This window comes from Haematobia irritans, chromosome 4 (assembly GCF_050003625.1).
Source record: "Haematobia irritans isolate KBUSLIRL chromosome 4, ASM5000362v1, whole genome shotgun sequence".
NCBI lineage: Eukaryota > Metazoa > Arthropoda > Insecta > Diptera > Muscidae > Haematobia > Haematobia irritans.
Window position 1 is genome coordinate 1,906,613 of NC_134400.1, and position 18,336 is coordinate 1,924,948.

An 18,336-nucleotide genomic window follows, 5' to 3' on the forward strand; every position below is an offset into this window, starting at 1 on the left:
TAGTCTTATTTTTTTCTTGGAGCTTTTTTATAAAGTTTAGCAGAATTTTTAAATGTTTACCAAATTCTCAAGGTAGCCAGACAAAGTCTCCACTGATATCTCTGCACAGCAACATACCATCATAGATAGAGCAAGCTTCAACAAATACTTGCTCAGAACTAAAGCAGTTATGATTGCTGATTAGAGCCTCATAACATGGCAATCAATTTAATGAAGCCATGCGGCATACGACCACATCTATAGCAATCGACACTACAAGCCCGGTCACTCCACTCTATCCAAATCACCTTTGTAGATCCTAGAACAAATCCATATCCTCGGTAAACCCCATGGACATGTATAAGAAACTTAAGCGATTGGGAAACAAAGGCAGAGAAAACTTCTCTACACATCTGAACATGATGGAAAAAAAATCGAAACGATTGTATCCTACCAAATAAATGGGGAATTTTACGTATTCTTAGATGTAGTCGTACGTATCGTAATTGAGATGAAGTTTGAATAGTTGGTGGAAAGTGGGGAGAGATCGTTGAATGAGTAGAACATAATATAAGATACAAACAGCCAAACAGCAACCACATGAGTCCAGAACTATGGAAAGGATTAAGCCTCCTCTAACAAAGCCCCAACAATAGCATCAACATTGGTTATTGTGGTGGTGCCAAACAGCAGTTGTGGTAGGTCGATTGCAATGCGTGTGTGAAGGTTTGGTGTTCTCTCTGTGCCTTAAGTACTAGAAAAAGTGACAACACACGTGCTTCCTGGCAGGTCTTTTTCTTCTACTCCCTGTTCGCCACAGCTTCACCCTATTCCCACTTTCATTTTGGCTAGCTATTTAATCGAGTAGAAATCGTATTCCATGTCCGTCCGTCCGTCCATCCGCTTTATTCATTGTTTGGCTACGAGAAGAACACCCACATTTCAAAGACTGATGCTGTGTGTCTGGAAACATCTATCAGAGATTTAACAAGATTGTTAAAAAGAAAATTGATTTCTACTTGTTTTTCCACATAAAGAGCACTGGGGAATCCTACACTGCCATTCACACAGATAAGACCACATGGGATGTGACACCTAAACAATAGACTAAGATATGATGCAAAGAACAATTCCAAGGAAGAGACAAATTGCATTTCCTACAACGACTCTCTGGTTATATTTCATCGAAGAGAACTTTAATTTGATATGGTGTCAAAGAATCGATTAATCTAAGATTATCTCGTATGCTGAATATTTTTCTTAGGGTCACATGCATATGGCCTAATTGATCTTGGAAATTGTACAAAAATGCTCGTTCCAAACCCCAAAGAGTGTAAAATCAACATCAATTGGATTTACCTGCATTTTATGTCCGTCTGTCCATGTGTTTATTTTTCCCAAGAAAGAGACTGCTATATTATTTAGCACAAACACGACCTCCATTGAATTCAGACAAATTCAGACATGATTTAAATTTAACTCCTACATATATGTAGGAATGACCCGATTGGTAGAAATATGACCATATTATACGCGTTGCTTAACCGAACGACTTCGAAAGGGGAAGGGATTATATATAGTAGGATTTGAGGCCGAAACCTACAACTAAGAATCGGTCTTTCCGACTTTACTATATGGGCCATTTTACAGAGTAAGGTAAGGACTAAAATGCATGCCACTATGAATGCGCTAAATAATGTTATTGCACAGGGATGGACTGGATAATAGTCGTGCAGCTTTTAATTAGTTCTTTGGTAGATTCAAAGCAATAAAACAAGCATCTTTGAATGGCTTCGACTCAATAAAAATATTTTTCACACCAATACCAATAGCGTATAAAACTTCTTTTAAATTTTCACCGCAAAGTGGGTATCCAAGAAACCCTACTTATGTAGCCTGCTACAGGATATTCGATATCCTCACAATAGATGCTCACTGTGAAAAACTCCTTTCATACTAACTTAATAGTCCAAATAAATATTCTGGATGAATTGTCCCCTACATTTCTCAAAATCATTGTTGTTTCCTAATTGGCTCTATGGACTTTACATCTTTTTGAGAGTTCCAAAGAAGGATAATCCAAATTCCCCCTGTGGACATCCCTGGTAAGTGATTGAACAGAGAATTGTATGAAAATCCGTTCTTATGAAAATGGAACAAAGCCATGAAGACAACCCAACAGGTTGTCAGACTATTCATTGAAGATTTCCCATCTAAGGAGCATTGCATAGCAAAATTCTTACACACAGTCGCTCTTACTGCGTGAGCAGGTAGGTGAGCGAGTATGGCATTTCTTCTTTATGGATTATTAAAAATCTTGACTTATGTGTTTCCATTTTCATTTCGATTTTTTCTTTTTCTGTTTCTTTGTTGATTGGCAGACCACCAATGATGGTTGTTTAGCTGGTTACTATGGCTGAGTTTTTGCCGTGAAAATTGCCATTTCACAGAATTACTTATAGTCTTTATTGTCTTGTAAGGAAATTAAAAGGATAGACATTTGGATGTTGAAACAAAAGCCATTTCATTGGCCCAGGCAGTATCTAATCCCAAAATATTTTGGTTGCGTTTAATGGCCAACAATTGATTTCTTGGCAAAATATCGCATTTTTATTTCCACAACAAAACGAGCTATAGACCCTTAGACCCATACAATGAAATGGACATTCAATCCATCCAAAAATTGACCACACATTGGGTTGGGCTCCTGGAGAGAGTGCGAGAATTAGTTGGCCAAAAAGACCACAGTTGGCGGTTTGTCCGTCTCTTGGTTACCCAAAACTATGGTGCATAGCTAATCAGTTATTGTCAACAGTTCTGGCCACAAATATTTGACATTTCATTTCAACAAGAAGTCGATGGTCTAGATGGTGGGTGAGTTTCATCAAATTGCCAAACGGAAATGTATCGTTTGCCACAGCAACTGTTGTGATGACTGGCTGTCTGATAGATTGCCTAGGGTTGCAAGTTTATGGCTCAGGAGAAATCGAAGAAGAGGAAGAAGGCAAGTGGGTTGATGAATGTTTGCTTATTTTTTCTTGGAAATTCGGAAAACCGAATGCAATCAAAATCAAAATATTACACTACGGGAAATTATTAAACACCAGAATTGTTGACGTCGTGACCCCCTTCTTCTTGAGAAGGAGGACAACATTGTTGCGTTTGCAGCCAAGAGCAACTGCAATGGCCTGATGGCAGAAGACCATAGAATCCAGACTAAAACTATCAAATTCAAGTTTATTGGTTTAACAATTGGCATGGCATGTCATGTTAAAATAAAAATCTGTTCTCTTCCCACACTCGAGGAGTTGAAACAACAACGGCCGCATAACATGGCCAGGTTGTCGTGTTCCTTTCATTGTTGTCAGGAGGTGATGAGGTGCGGTGGTCTGGGGAAGTTAGTTACCGAAAGGGAAAAGACAACGCCGACGCCGTTGTTCCATATGAAACTTAAAACTTGGCCATACCCTTATTTTATTGGTCAGTAAACACGGCATGATATCTGGTGATATCATGGTGAATTAAAGGCCTCTTAGCTTGTCATCACTTTTTTGCGGCCTGCTTCACCAAATGTGGTCATGTGTTGCTCAGAGTACGACTTCAGACCTGACAAAGAACATCACTGGTCTGGTTGGGAGAGGAGACAGCATTTTTTACTATGCCTCTTGCCGAAGGTGGTAGTGCTTTAGCAAATACTGAGTCTGTCCGTCGACCCCTATCAACAACAATCATTATTAAGCCACTCTCAGCGAGCTGACCACACTGTCCTGGTATTACCGCACAGACTCCCCTCGCAACGATACCGAAGAGGGAAAGAAAATCAGTTTAGTTGCGTTTCATTTGATTTGTTAGTTAGTCTACGTAATTGAGTGGTCATACGGAAAAACATGTCACATAGCTGACCAAACCCTCGCCGCCAACCCTGGCTTCTCGGGTTGCTCTATCTCTCCATGGATTCTTCAAGTTCGGGCCAGAAATTTGTTCAAATGCTATGAGACCTAAGGAATTGCATGCATATTTCAGCTAAAAATGGTCAGTGTTTGTCAGTTGCACAACATCAACCATCTTTGTGCCTTAGTGGTCATAGCGAGTTAAGCATCCATGGTTGTGGTGGTGGTTGTTGTTGGCGTTGGCCTCGTCAGTTGATATCAACTAAATATGCCTACAATTTATTTACATTACGTGCGGCATACATGATGCACGCAATCATCGGAGACAACCTACAAACATAGCCAACCAGCTGAGCACCAGTCAAATTCACGAATTGAATAATTTCGTTAAAGCTGGACTCTATCATCTCCAGACGGTTAAAGAAAACTACATAAAAATCGCGTTTTTTTCTTTTGGACAAAATGTAGTTGCTTCAATCATCCAATAACCATGTTTCATGAAATAGTCCGAAGTTGGTATATTGTTGGTTCAAAAACATATCCTACCATGCAAGCGGACATTGATCGATGAGATATGGAAACAAGTCAAAATATGGTTGGGATCGACCCGGTCAAAGCCGTAGTCCTTTAAAAAGAATACTTTCCGACACAATATGTTTCACATTTCAGAAAATCGGATAAAAATTAAAAAATTAATGGATGGCAAACCCCAATTTAAAATAGCCTGATTTGCTGCACTATTAAATGCCAGAAAAACATCATTCATCATATGAGAATTCTGAATCAGGAGATCAACAAGAAATTAAATCTTGGAATCTGTTTATATATAGCATATATTTGTATGATTGGTGGAGGGTAGAAGGTAGAGGTTAACGTCATGTATCGAATACCAATCGGAGTAAAGGAAGGTATGACTCTGAGATACGGTAGAGAAAATTGTAAGAGAGATCATACTAGGGTGACGTAATAACATCAAAGGAAATGCAATGAAACCAGATATTAGCCTTCACCTTCGATCAATTAACATGGTGCCAAACACGGTTGCCACTCGTGCCAAAAATATTTTACCATTTACATTTATTTTTTATAAAAAATTTTGTCAACATTTTATTCAAAATTTAGTTGGTGAGGATTATTTTGCAAAATATTCCAAACAGTAAAAATTCTACAATTTGTGGTAGAATTCTACCAACTGTGGCAACCGTGGTGCCAAATCACGAGAATATTGGAGATTGGGCACAATATTCCATAGCCTAATTCGACCAATCCGACTGGGGTGACGATGGAGATGTAAACCGATGAGTCGGCATGGTGAAACAGCTCTTGTTTCTTCTCCAAACGAGGCCCTGTATTTTTCTTCTCAATACAGCATTGAATCGACATTCTTGATCTTTCTATTCTTCTCCAGGTAGCCGATGTGGATCCCTTATCCGTTATCTGAAAAGGTCTCAGGATTCAGAATGTTTCTCGACACACACATCCCTTAAGGCTTTCTCATGAACATAATTTCTTGTATATACGACCCACTTGATCTGTTGAAGTGCCTACTGTCTCACCTGATTTTGGTCACATTATCTTACCCTGCCACTTTCAGATCACTCTGGACCAATTTTTTACTACAACCATCGTAAAAACTAGTCACATAGAAACGCTAATCGATATCGCTGCGCCATTTACTATCCAACAACAAGAAGCGAATTAAACGACTACTCAACTACGACTACTACGACTTTTAACATTTTGGACAAACAAAATTCTTCTGCATTATAAAATATTTTTTTATTTACGAGCAAATAAAGCCTAATTTACGACAAACGGTGAAGTAATTGAATCTAATATTTTTCTTAGCTTCTAAAGTAATTTTTTAGCCTTAGAAAAACCTCGTTTGCCAAAAATTCCGTTGCTCGGAAAAAAATCTTCCTTCAGTGTACATTATCCATAGGATTTGCCTTCATAAGAATCGGTTCAGCTGGACTTCCTTCCCTATTTAATTGCTTCTATTTGAGTATTTCAGATATTTCTCTAAGTGTAGCAAACTGTTCTATTCTATTGACAACAATTATCAGTAATCTTGTCTTGTAGCTTCTGGAATCCATTCATTTCTTTCTTTGGACTAATTTAGTTTTCACCCAACCTAACGATTCGATTTCTAAAACTTTCCCATGGCCCAGAAGATGGTCCACCATTGAATTTGCATAAGAAAACATATCAATTTGGTAAAGATTCTCTGACAAAAGAAAAAATATAAAAAAGAACAATATCACAAAGTCCAAGGGGTTACATATCTCATGGAATTACAGTGAAGAATTTGACACATTCTAATGATGACATTATTAAAAACAAAAATGAAATGACTTGAACATTATCAACACCCGGGATAGTCGTGAGCATCGTGCATTGTTAGCAATGTCTTTGGAAGTCGAGGCGACAAAATCTGAGCCCAAAGATAATGCAATTCCACCATTCATCCAGGGTCTGTATGATCATGGTTTTGTGTGGCTAGTGTTGCTGCACATGGGCATATTCGATTTGATTTTGCCGCTTATGTTATGTCATCGGCTGCAGTTGCTCAGCCGCTGGGGTATAATGTATGCAAATCCGTTTAAAAATTATTTATGAAATTTATGAGCGATGCTTAAATCGGAGAAAAAATGTTTACCCGTGACACGCTAACTATGGCAAGATTAAAAAGCGTCCAACCAGAAAACCACCAACTCGTTCGGTATTCTGGCTATAAACACCTGAGGGGGAATATTTGAGGAATTTCCTGGTCTACACTCTTAGGCTTGTGAGAGAGACTGACGTTTTGAATTGCCTGCAAGTTTGAGAAGCAATGCAATGTGACCACTTGGTCACTGGCCATTTAATAGACATAAGACGCTGTTTAAAGAGCTTAAGTTACCACGGGTGTTAATGAAATTATTTTTTCATCACCTCACCTTATGCCAGTCTGTTGTTCTTGCTCTTGTTCTTTTGGCCTTCCCTACCAATGATGCCATGGTGATGGCAGGTCGGGGCCCTTGTCTTGTGGCTTAAAAAGACAAGTTGGATATTATTTGTTCATCCTCTTGTCCCTCAGTCTCCTGGTAGTGTGAAGATGCAAGCATGTAATTCGGTTTTGTGTAACCAGAAGACCAAGTAAGCACAGTTGCCTTTTGATTGCATTCATGTGGTTTTCTTGGGAGTTACCATCAAAGACAAAGCGGCTTATTTAAGGCATTTTAAATGCTTAACTTGTTAACATTTTAACTGTGCGATATATTAACATAGGTCGTATAATAATTCTCAAACCAGAGCCTAAGGTAAACAGATCTCATTCATCAGAAATATCTCGGTTCCACAATCCGGATATATAGTCGACATTTAACATTTTAATAAAATTTTGGTTTACAATTAATTGTCATCTTTCAGAATTCAGATACAAAAACGGATCCTCCTTTAAAAATAGTTGCTACCTCTCGATGTATTCTAAAATCGCGGGAAATGAAGGGTTTTAAGGTAAATTTTGGAAACCCATATTTTTAAATACTTTTTAAATTTGAAAAAATTATAAAAATAAAATTTAAAAACAATTATGAGGAATTATTGTCAATATTTTTTCCAAAAAACGAATTTCTTAACTAAAATTAAAATGTAATCTTGGAAGAGAAATGGGTTAATAGTCGAAATCGATTAAGTGATTTCCAATGTTTTACAATATCACTCATTTAAAATATTTTTGTATATTATTTCAGTTAAATTATAACATTTTTCTTTAAATGTGCGATCAATCATGGATTCTAAAATTGAAAATCATTCATTTTCCAAAAAAAAAGAGAAACTGAAATAGACTTTTTTCTATGGGACTAAAAAGTTTACTTACCCTTTTGCCAAAATTAACGTTCATTTCCATATTAGCGAGAAGTCGACCTTGAAGTAACTTGAAGTAGAAGAAAAAAAGAACGTAATTCCGTTATTACATTTTTTAAATTAATAAATTCCATATAATTTTCACTATGCTACACATTTTTTAGACAAGTTTCACAAAAATTAAAATGGAGGCATTGAAATTCACCTTGTCGACTGGTTGTCTGCAAATTTGCTTAAAATATTTCTTTATGGTATCTCCTAGATTTTTAAAAATATGACCATAATATCCTCATTTCATTTTTAATTTTTACACTAGGATGTTTTTCACTGTACCTTTTGAGCGTTCAGACAAAGCCCCCATACATATTTCTCCAGAGTTTCGCAAATACCATCTTAATGTTTTAAGCTATTTTTCTCAAACTATTCTATTTATTATTTTTTTTATATAGAGCATATATGTATTACAGATATCCTTATTGATTTATTCATAGTCAGACCACCTTCTTCAAAGGCTTCTGCTCATTGAAGGAGGCACTAAAGTGCGGAAAATATTAAGAAGAATTTTCAAGTACAATGGTTCAATAGATGGTGGTGGTTGGGGGTGGGTGGGTATACTTAAGTTGCAAGAATGTCTTTGCAATTATTCAAGTATTTACAAGAAAATCATGTTACATCTCAACACACCGTTCCACTTTCATTGACTTTTGGCTAGGTCGGGCATGCAGGGTACACCATCACATAAATGTAGAAACGAAACATAAAGCCAAACCTATTCTTCACCTTTATGTCGATAGCGAATTCGAAACGAGGAAAATGTAAAAGAAATTCCTTAAAGGTGAAATACCAGCAACATTATGTAAGAGGGAGAGCAGCTAACAGAATTTATGCGCCTTTTTGAAACATGTACGAAACAACAACGTGAGCTAAAGTTCGCTTCCCCTTCTTGCAATGCCTGTGAATTCTGGTCAATAACAAAAACTAGAATCCTGGCATATTCATGCACCCAACAACTTCACGACAATGCCACAAAACATTTGCTCAGTTTGTATGGGCAACACTTACTTGGGGCAATAAGAACACTATGTCGCCGACATCTGATGGACAAAAGCTCGGAAAATATGCCATGCAATCATAGCTTCCAACTATTCTCTCAACACACCAATCTCCACCTCCACCATGGCAAGGAAAAAGGAAGAAAAAAATAAAACCCGAACGCAGACTAGAAAATGCGCTTTATGGCCCACTAGAATTCCAAATGGATAGTGATGCAACCGTAAACGTAGAATTATGAAGCCGGCAGCACATTGGCAGACAGACAAGCAGCAAGAAAAAGTGTCGAAGTCCATATAGCCACACACCGCGTGCCAAAGACCTAACCATTTCCACACATACCCAACACTACAGGCGTTTTAGCAGGCATGAAACTAAAACGGATAGTGAAATAGTAACAGACAATGCAGACCAGCAGAATCTAACACCCATCTACTCCGAGGGTAGTGGTGGTGTGGTGGCGGAGAATGTGTTGATCCATGCCAATGTAGATGATACACTGAAAATGTTAACCATCATGGACCAACAAAAATTTTGAATATACATACAAAATTAAAGTTATCTAGCTAGGATGCTAGATAACAAAGTCTTTGTATTACTAACAAAGAGTTTTTGGATCGGTATTAATGATCCAAAAACTCGCTTCCTTTGAAATAAATATATTTCGAGGAATCAGTTCAATTATAAACTAAGTTTTATAAAATATAAGATAGACATGGTAACATTTTCTATTTTACATTTTTATTGGATATATTAGTAAAGCTATTCACGAAAGAGTAAATTTCAAATCAGAAATCCAAATTTTGAAACTAAAACAACTGAAATATGATTTTTTGTATATAAATAACAAAACATAAATGAAGGATGCAACTTGTTTATGATTAATTTATTGATGAATTTGAAATTTTTCTAAAATTACCATCCTAAATTTAATGAAGACATTTTTCAAAACGAATTAAAATTTTTTTAAAGATATTTCACCCGAAAGAAATTAAAATTTAGGTTACATAATATTTCTTATATGTATTCAGTATATTTTGTATAATTATTCAGTGTATTTTGTATTTTTTTTTTTAAATTAATTTATTTTTTAATTAAAATTAATTAAAACTATTTTATTTGTTGTTTTGATTTCAGCTTAAAACCATGAGTCGACTAAACTACAAGAGAAGCTTAACCAACAGAGGAAAAGTATATTTGTCAAATTTACTTGGGCAAAGTCCTATAGACTGTAAGATGATTGGATGGACAGCCGTTTCGGAATTACCACATTCCTCATCAGCATCTTCTACAGATAAAACTATTTTAATTAGTTTCGATTTGATGCCGGCATTGACAATTTTGTTCAGTGTAAGAATTATTGGTGGCGGGCGGATAGTAGATTATTGGAAAAGATTTTGCGGTTGGAGCTTTGACTAAACGACAATGGCGTTGGGGAGTTACAACTCTAAAGTATGAAGATGATGACGACGATTTTCATGTTTTTTGCAAATAACAAGCGAACGCCAAACGAGTAAATATTGATTTAATGAGGTGCGATAAAAACCATACACACATACTACAGGAATACATATACACGCACATACACAGACATTACTGTCATGGGGTAAACTTGCATCAACAACTTCAGTTGTAGTAAATGTGGAGGCAAGCAGCAACAATGGCAGTCTGATTACAGTTTGGTATGCTAAATTTATCATCCATCCAGAGTCATTGCATTCTGCTGCCACTGGGCCAAAAACGCCAACAACAACACAGCGATGCAGCCTGGACTATAAATGACATGCTCGGGGCTTGCAAGAGTGCTAAAATGAAAATTGATATAAACATTTTCATTAAAGCGTAGGAATGTGTTAAGCATAACAATGACAAAAGCCAAAACCCCATGGTGGAGAGACTACAACAGATGTGCTGTGATGGGATAGGAGAAGACAAACGAAGCAAGAAAAGTGCACTGAGATTTACCATTCGTATTGTATCTCCAAGATCCTTTGGAGATTTAGTCGCAGACAGAGAGGCCCAAAGAGTGAAGAGAGTTAAGTTGAACACAAGTATGTGCCGTAAGTCTTTTGTTTCGCAATAGATTTTCCACTGTCAGTCAGTAGGCAAATCAAACAAATCCGCATACACCACCACACCACACTGGAAAATGAAAAACAATTTTCTTTACGAAATATGAAAATAACAACTCAATGCTTTAGCTATACTCTCCTCCATTAAGTCGAATTTGCATTGCCTCTGACTACAATGGACCACAGAGTAGATGCCAGAGATGAAAACCGAAGAACCACTTAAGAGCAATGCGAATGCGTTACGGTTTGGGTGTAATGGTCGCAGAAATCCAACATTTGAGGAACTATGTAAGCTATGAAAGAGCAGATTTATTCCATCTTCCCCCTTATACAACCTGTTTCCCCTACATTTGTGGGAAACAATAATGCTGTTACACAACTATGTTTAAAGTAGCATCACGATCGACACGTTATAAAGTGAGCAGCAACATTCGCTTGAAAACTTCCAAAAAACAACAACAACAGCGCCATTGTCAGCAAATAACAGTAACAACATGCCAGCCTGATCTACAGAATGCAGAAGCTTTGGTCCAACAAATTAGCGTGAAGGTGCAAATCGCAGCGCGAAGCTGTGAATGTTAAAATAACTTACACTTAAAACAAGCCACAGAATAGCAGCAGCAGCAATAATGGTGATGTTTTTGTTCCTTGTACTTTGGAACGCAGCAAAATCGCAATAACCATCACGGACTAAGTAGCGAATAATAGATGCCAAGCTTGTCCGGTAGGCTTTCCATAGCTCTGTGATCATCGCAGTCAGGCGTTGGTTGCGCTTGCGCATTGCAGTTATGTTATGATTACTGCAAGTGCTCGTTAAACCTTAAAATATGTTAACACAACACGAAACAGCTACGATATTATGTCAAGAAAAAGCAATTTCGTGCTTTTTTTTTGCAGGGGAGGGGGGATAAAATCAATGTAGTCGATCGGTAAAAGCTCTATTTGAAAACACTACGATTTTTGCATTAATCTTTTGATTTCCTGTGAAATCTTTATATGTTGTAGCAATTGTAACTGTTGGCAGCAAATATCATCAATGAATCGAGGATGGGAAATAATAGAAAATTTACCCAGAATGGACATAGGAGCGAGCCACTGAAAAGCTTAAGTGGAATAAACGAGAAAGGCCTAACGTCCGACAAGGCCGAGTTTTTATACCCTACAAAAAAATTCTATTCAGATAGCAGCAGACATGGCACCCTTAAGTACATACGATACCAAATTAGAGTAATATTTGAGCTCTACTATATTGGGAAATATCTGATGAAATATTTTAGGCGAATTTATCCCACATCAAAAGTGGATTTTAGAGATCGTGTTGTTTCAGTTAAGAAAAGTCTTTTAGTAAAATTTGGGTGATATTCACCCACTATATGCCAGTTTTTGTGCCGGCTCATTTGTAATATTCCGTAATAGCCCGGAAACCTAAAAAAACTAGTGTACACTGAAAAAAATGTTTCGTTTTTGCTCAAAAATCTAACTTTTTTCCCCAAATTAAGGCTTAATAGCAAACATCGTTCTTAGAAGACGTTAAGAATATCAGAGGCTGAAATATAGAAAAATTATTTTTGGTTCTTAATAATCTTTTAGGTAAAATTGTAAATTTTTTTCGCAACATGTAATAGCAAACACCGACTGATATTTTTCCAATAAACCAATGATTTTCCCATATCACGACTGAATCAAACAAACCAATATTATTTACACTCTTCCCAACTATTCATCCTGGGTTGGATGTAAAGCAAAGAGGATATAGATATGACCCCCCTCTGATTCAAACGTGACTCAGTGGATGATGTCAACAAGTGTTAATTCTAATTTATTTGATTTTATGACCATAATCGATCGCTGTTGCTGTTGTTTTTGCTACTACATGGATGATGTTGCTGTGATTTATCTGAATGTGAATAAAACGGAATTATGGAGGCTCCATTTGGAGAATCTGTTGTATATTTCTAACAGGAAATAGTTGAGAAACACTACTGAACTCCTTTACATTTGATTTTTTGTATGTGAGCTAAAGAGTGACTCAGATTTATTGGTGGCAGTTTTAAATGCAAATCTTGACTTCAAAGTCACAAAGGCTAACTTGGTTGGCAATTATTTTTGTATTTGTATTTTCTTGTATTAATTAATAATAAATTCAAGTTCAGTGTTTTTTAATAGAATATTTTTATTTAATTTCATTCACATTTTTATTACATAGAAATAGTTTTAATTATAGTACTAATTAATAACCCAGAGACAGTCTTTGCTTATGTTATTTCTCTATGAGAATCTTTTAGCTCGGCTGCTATAACTGGACTGCCTTCATTCAAATTCCCCATTCATCACAACATTCATTCATACTCTCTTTATGAATGAATTGTTGTAAGTGGTGTTGTTATTGTAATAGTATTTCAGTACATCGCATTGAAAATTATTACTTATTGAAATTCACCACTTTAACACTAATTTGCTCTTACGCTTTGGGAGACAAAGCATAGACAGATAAATATGAATGGGAGAATTCCTCTTCTAATTATTAACTACTCCCCCTCTCAAATTCAAGGCGTCTCGACTTGAAATGTGAGTTTTTTCTTTTGTGATTTTTTTCAAACGGTGTTTTTTTTGGTTTACAATTGAATTAAAATTTTGGCAGTGGTGAATTTATAGACTTTACAAAGCAAATATTAGACGTGTTTTTCACATTATTCTTCAATTAATAAAAATAGAAAAAAAATTTACAATTCTGGTTGTTTTCAATAATCTTTCTAATCGATAATCTTTCTTATATTAATTTAGTAATTATCATTAAATCTATTTCTTGTTTTGTTTTTTGTTGTTTTTTTTTAATACAATATGTTTCATACAATATAATTTACAGGCGATTTGGAATCTAAATTGTAGTTTTTAGATTTTTGTTTTTACAAAGTGGTTTTTGAAGTATATTTAATTTATCTTTTATAATCATTTATTTATTTATTTTATTTTTAACATCGATAATTTTCATAAATTTTATTTAATACTTATGATTTTAGTTTTTGATGTTTTGAACAATAAAATTGATTTTCGATAATGGTTACCTTATATTGTCTTTATGAACTATTCTGTTATTAATCTTGACCACCGATCCCAGATCTTCCTGAACAACTTTTTCCTCATAAATTCTACTTAACTTGTTACCCAAACGTCTATTGACTTTTACAAACACCTTTTCACCTGGTTCGAAAGTTCTATTAAATCGAGACTTATTATGAAAGTCCATATCCTTTTTTTGTTTTGCTAACAAAATATTTCTAATTTTGTTTCTAAAATCTTCAGAGGATATCTCCATGATATCGATCGGTCGATGACCAGTAGTAGAATGAATTGATCTATTATATTTCACAGTAGCCATGAGCACGACCTCAACAGTGTCAATTGTGCTAAATTCCTGGCAAATACATCTTGCTATTTCTGTCATTGTGCTACCACCTGTCCATTCGATGAGCTATGTAATGGAGGTACCGTAAATAATTCTGCTCCAAAATTGTTATTTATAAAAGATTTCATTGTCTCCGAATTAAGAGATTTCTCATTATCCACAACAATAGTCTTTACGCCCCTAAAAATATTGAGAATTTCACACATGACAGGCCTTATATCAACAATGCTCCTTGATTGTATGGGCTTTACAATTGCAAATTTCGAAAATTTATCTAAACAAGTCAGAAAAAGTTTTTTATCAGTTGAGTAAATATCAACATGCAGTATTTCCCCAGGATATGAAGGAATCGGTGTTAAACCTATCTCAACCCTTTTCGGATGTCTCTTGTATTTGGCATTGTGACAAATTTTACAATTTCGAGCAATATCGAATAGTCCCTTTTTCATATTCGGAAAATAATAATCCTTCAAAATCTGTTTGAAATTTTCCGTTGGTGACCTATGGGCCCTATTATGTTCGTTGATTTCTTCCTGGTCATCTAAATTTGTAACATCATTCACAAATTTCTCAGTATGGAAAATTTTAATTGAAGGAAAATCGTTTAAAATTTTTTCCTGAATTTTTCCTAATGTGGGTAAATCACAAAATAGTCCATTTCTTAAATTGGGGTCTATAACGTCCTTGAGTACCATCCAGATGTCTTGAATATCTTTGAAAGTAACGTAATGTCGAATGCAATTTTCGAACAGTTTCTTAACCTGCACTATTCGTTCCGAGCCCTGTGTGAGGACTATTTGATTCCTAAAACAGTTTACGGGATTTTGTACTGATTTTATTACAGCTGTAAGTGACCTCTCGCTATGTATCGTTTCGGTAGCGTTACTGTCTACGGTCTTATCCATATTCCCAATTTCTGAATCTGTCTCCGCATCTAACCAATTTGCATATTGTCTTGACAAAGCGTCCGCCACTATATTCTCCTTACCAGGCTTGTAAAAGAATTTAGGTGCATATTCTTCAATAGCAGCTTTCCATTTTCGGATCATTGGGTTTGGGTTGTTTTCGGATGTAGAGTATGTCAAGGGCTGATGGTCCGTGTGAATATTTAAATTTTTTGTACCATACAGATAGTTCCTTAATTTTCGAATTGCCCAAACAATAGCGAGAAGTTCTCTCTCGTTTGTCGCATACTCGGTCTCCGCGGGAGACAACATACGAGAAATCATAGTAATTGGCCTGCCTTTTTGCGAAAGTACAGCACCTATGGCCCGTGACGACGCATCAGTCGTCAAGTCAAATGGCTCATTGAAATCTGGATGTAGCAAAAGCACATCCTCCGACGCTAAAATTCGTTTTATTTTTCCAAATGCTCCCAAAGCCTTCTCATCAAGTTCAATTGGTATTTTTCTCGATTGTCGACTACTTACATTTCCATTTTTCCCACTGAGGTACCTCGTAAGTGGTTTCGAAATTTCCGAATAATCCCTAACAAATCTACGATAATAGCTCGCCAGGCCAATGAATGATCTCAAACTTCTTAAAGTATTCGGAACCTGATAATTAAGTATGTCATTTATTTTGTCGGGATGGGTGGAGATACCTTTTTCTGAAACTACAAAACCTAAATATTCTACGGAGTCTTTAAAAAATCTTGATTTCTCTTCTGAAATCCTCATATTCGCCTCGAACAACTTTTTTAGTATCCTCTCCAAATCCACTAAGTGTTCTTCTGCAGATGGTGAAAACACAATGATGTCATCGACGTAGACATGACAGCACTTTCCAATCTCTTCTCGTAGAACATCATCAATAGCCCGCTGAAATATGGCGGGAGCATTCTTAAGACCAAAAGGCAGGCGACAAAATTCATATTTTCCATTATTTATGCTGAATGCAGTTTTCTTCCTATCATGTTCCGCCATATTAATTTGATGATACCCAGATTTAAGATCTAGTGTTGTAAAAAATTTGCCAGTTCCCAGATTCGCTAATATTATGGAAATATTTGGGATAGGGTATCTATCTGCCGTAGTCTTCGAATTTAATTTCCGAAAATCGATTACTAGTCTCTTTTTAGGAATACCATGCTTATCAACACCCTTTTTACCCACTATCAAAACTGGACTATTGTAAGATGAATATGAAGGTCTAATTATTCCATTTTTTAAAAGTTCCTTAATTTCTTCGTTAACGAAATCATTCATGGAAAGAGGATATGGCCTGGCGGCGGAATATATGGGTTCGTCATCGATCGTTTTTATGGTAGCAGTAACCCTAGTAGTAAAAGGCAACGTCTCATCTGGATCTGCAAAAACGCCACTGCATGCCTTTAATAAATGATCTAATCTTAACTCATAGCATTCTTCGTTTCCCATCGCATTGTTAACCTCATTGCAATTTAAATGCATCAGTCTTTCGCTTCCTCCGTCATATCGCAGTACTCCAATTCGCAAATCTATTTGTGCCCTAACCGCGGTAAGAAAATCGAAACCTATTATTCCATCAAAGGTCGCCAAATCTGGTAAAATGTAAAACCAAGAATTTTGCGAGAACATATTCACCCCACATTTCTCCCTAATCAATGTTCTACCATGCACCGATTTTACCAAAAATTGTCTTTTTACGCTTCGCTTACCCTTAAGAAGTGGAAGGTTTTTTATATAATTTTTTGAAGCGCCGGTATCAATTAAAAATCGTAACATCCTTCCTCCCAAAAATCTTTCTATAAATGGGAGAAAGGACTTACCCCTAAAAAATTAATGTCATCTTCAATCTCATAGTCTTCGTCTTGTCCTACATCTAAGTTTGACTCGTATAGCTGATTATCTCCTTGACTCATATCATCATTATAAGTTTCCAATTCTTCTAAGTCGTGCTGCCGGATCATATTAACTCTTTGAAATTTTCTAAAATTCTGTCTGTCAGAGGAATATGGTCGTTTCGGATTATTCATATGCACGAATCGATTACTTTCGTCAACATCCATAGGCTCAGGTTGTTGATGATAATGCCCCCGAGAATATTGTGGACTGCGGGCTATTACACCATTTGGTCGTGAACCACTAGCACTAAAATATCCAAAATTCCTACTCCTACCAGATTGTGGGTTTCTTTGGCGATGGTCCATCGCAGGGTATGCATTTCTCATTTGTCCATTTTGCCCATCGTTAGACTGGACCTGGTAATGTGGAGAATTATTACTTCGAGGATTTCTCGAAGAATTCGACCAATATGTGCTAGCAAAATTGTACCTACACTGGTTTGTCTCGAGATCCTGTGCCAAGGCAAGGGCGGAAGGCATGTCTGCTGGTCTACATGAAAATAAAATATCGCACATTGGCTTCTTCAGACCCGATATAAATACTCGAAGACCATCCTGCCTATACTTTTCACTCAACGCACAAATTAGTTCTCCATTTCCCTCATTCGTCATAACAACCTTGTTGATAATCAAAGTTAATTTCCGTTCAACCTCATCGTAAAATTCGGTAATCGATTTTGGACCCTGTTTCAAAGTCGACAACTCATGTTCCAATGTGAAAATTGATCTTTTGTCTCCATAGGAGAAATCCAACCTTGATATTATGGCTCTAAAATTCAAAACAGTATTATAAGAGCTAAGAACAGTGTCAGCCGAACCTACAACCTTATTCCTAATTATGGCTATAGCCTGATAATACCGTGAGCTCCCTTCGTATTTCTCAAAAAGTCTATACGCTGTGGTAGCAGCTTGCCTCCAAGAAACATAGTTTCCTACATCTCCAGAAAACTCAGGAATTGATTTCACTATATCCAAAGATTCATTACACTCCACACCATCGAGTATTTCGATCGGAGAAAATCTCTCCACTTGAACTGGAGTTTCGATTCTATTAAGTCTTCTTTCCAATGCCTCAATCGTAGGTTGATACAATTTCCTAGTTTGTTCAGTAGCATTCTTAATTGCTGCCTCAATGATGGCCTGTATTGCCGTGACATCCATTTTCGTCTCAATTTTATCGTTCACACTCAACTTACTTAAATCATTAATTAAACTATCTAGATTCATATGCTTTGTGAACAACTTACACTAGGTTAGTAAAAACAA

The 18,336-nt window shown here is 36.3% G+C and overlaps 1 protein-coding gene across 1 annotated transcript in view; it reads left to right on the forward strand.

The window, feature by feature from the left end:
- LOC142236969 (uncharacterized) overlaps window positions 1-12,963 on the forward strand; it is a 242,965-nt gene extending 230,002 nt beyond the window's left edge. Inside the window, exon 7 of the mRNA XM_075308251.1 lies at window positions 9,906-12,963. Coding sequence (XP_075164366.1) covers window positions 9,906-10,187 — 282 coding nt within the window. The 3' untranslated portion in view covers window positions 10,188-12,963. The remainder of the gene's footprint in view (window positions 1-9,905) is intronic.
- The last annotated feature ends 5,373 nt before the right edge of the window (window positions 12,964-18,336 follow it).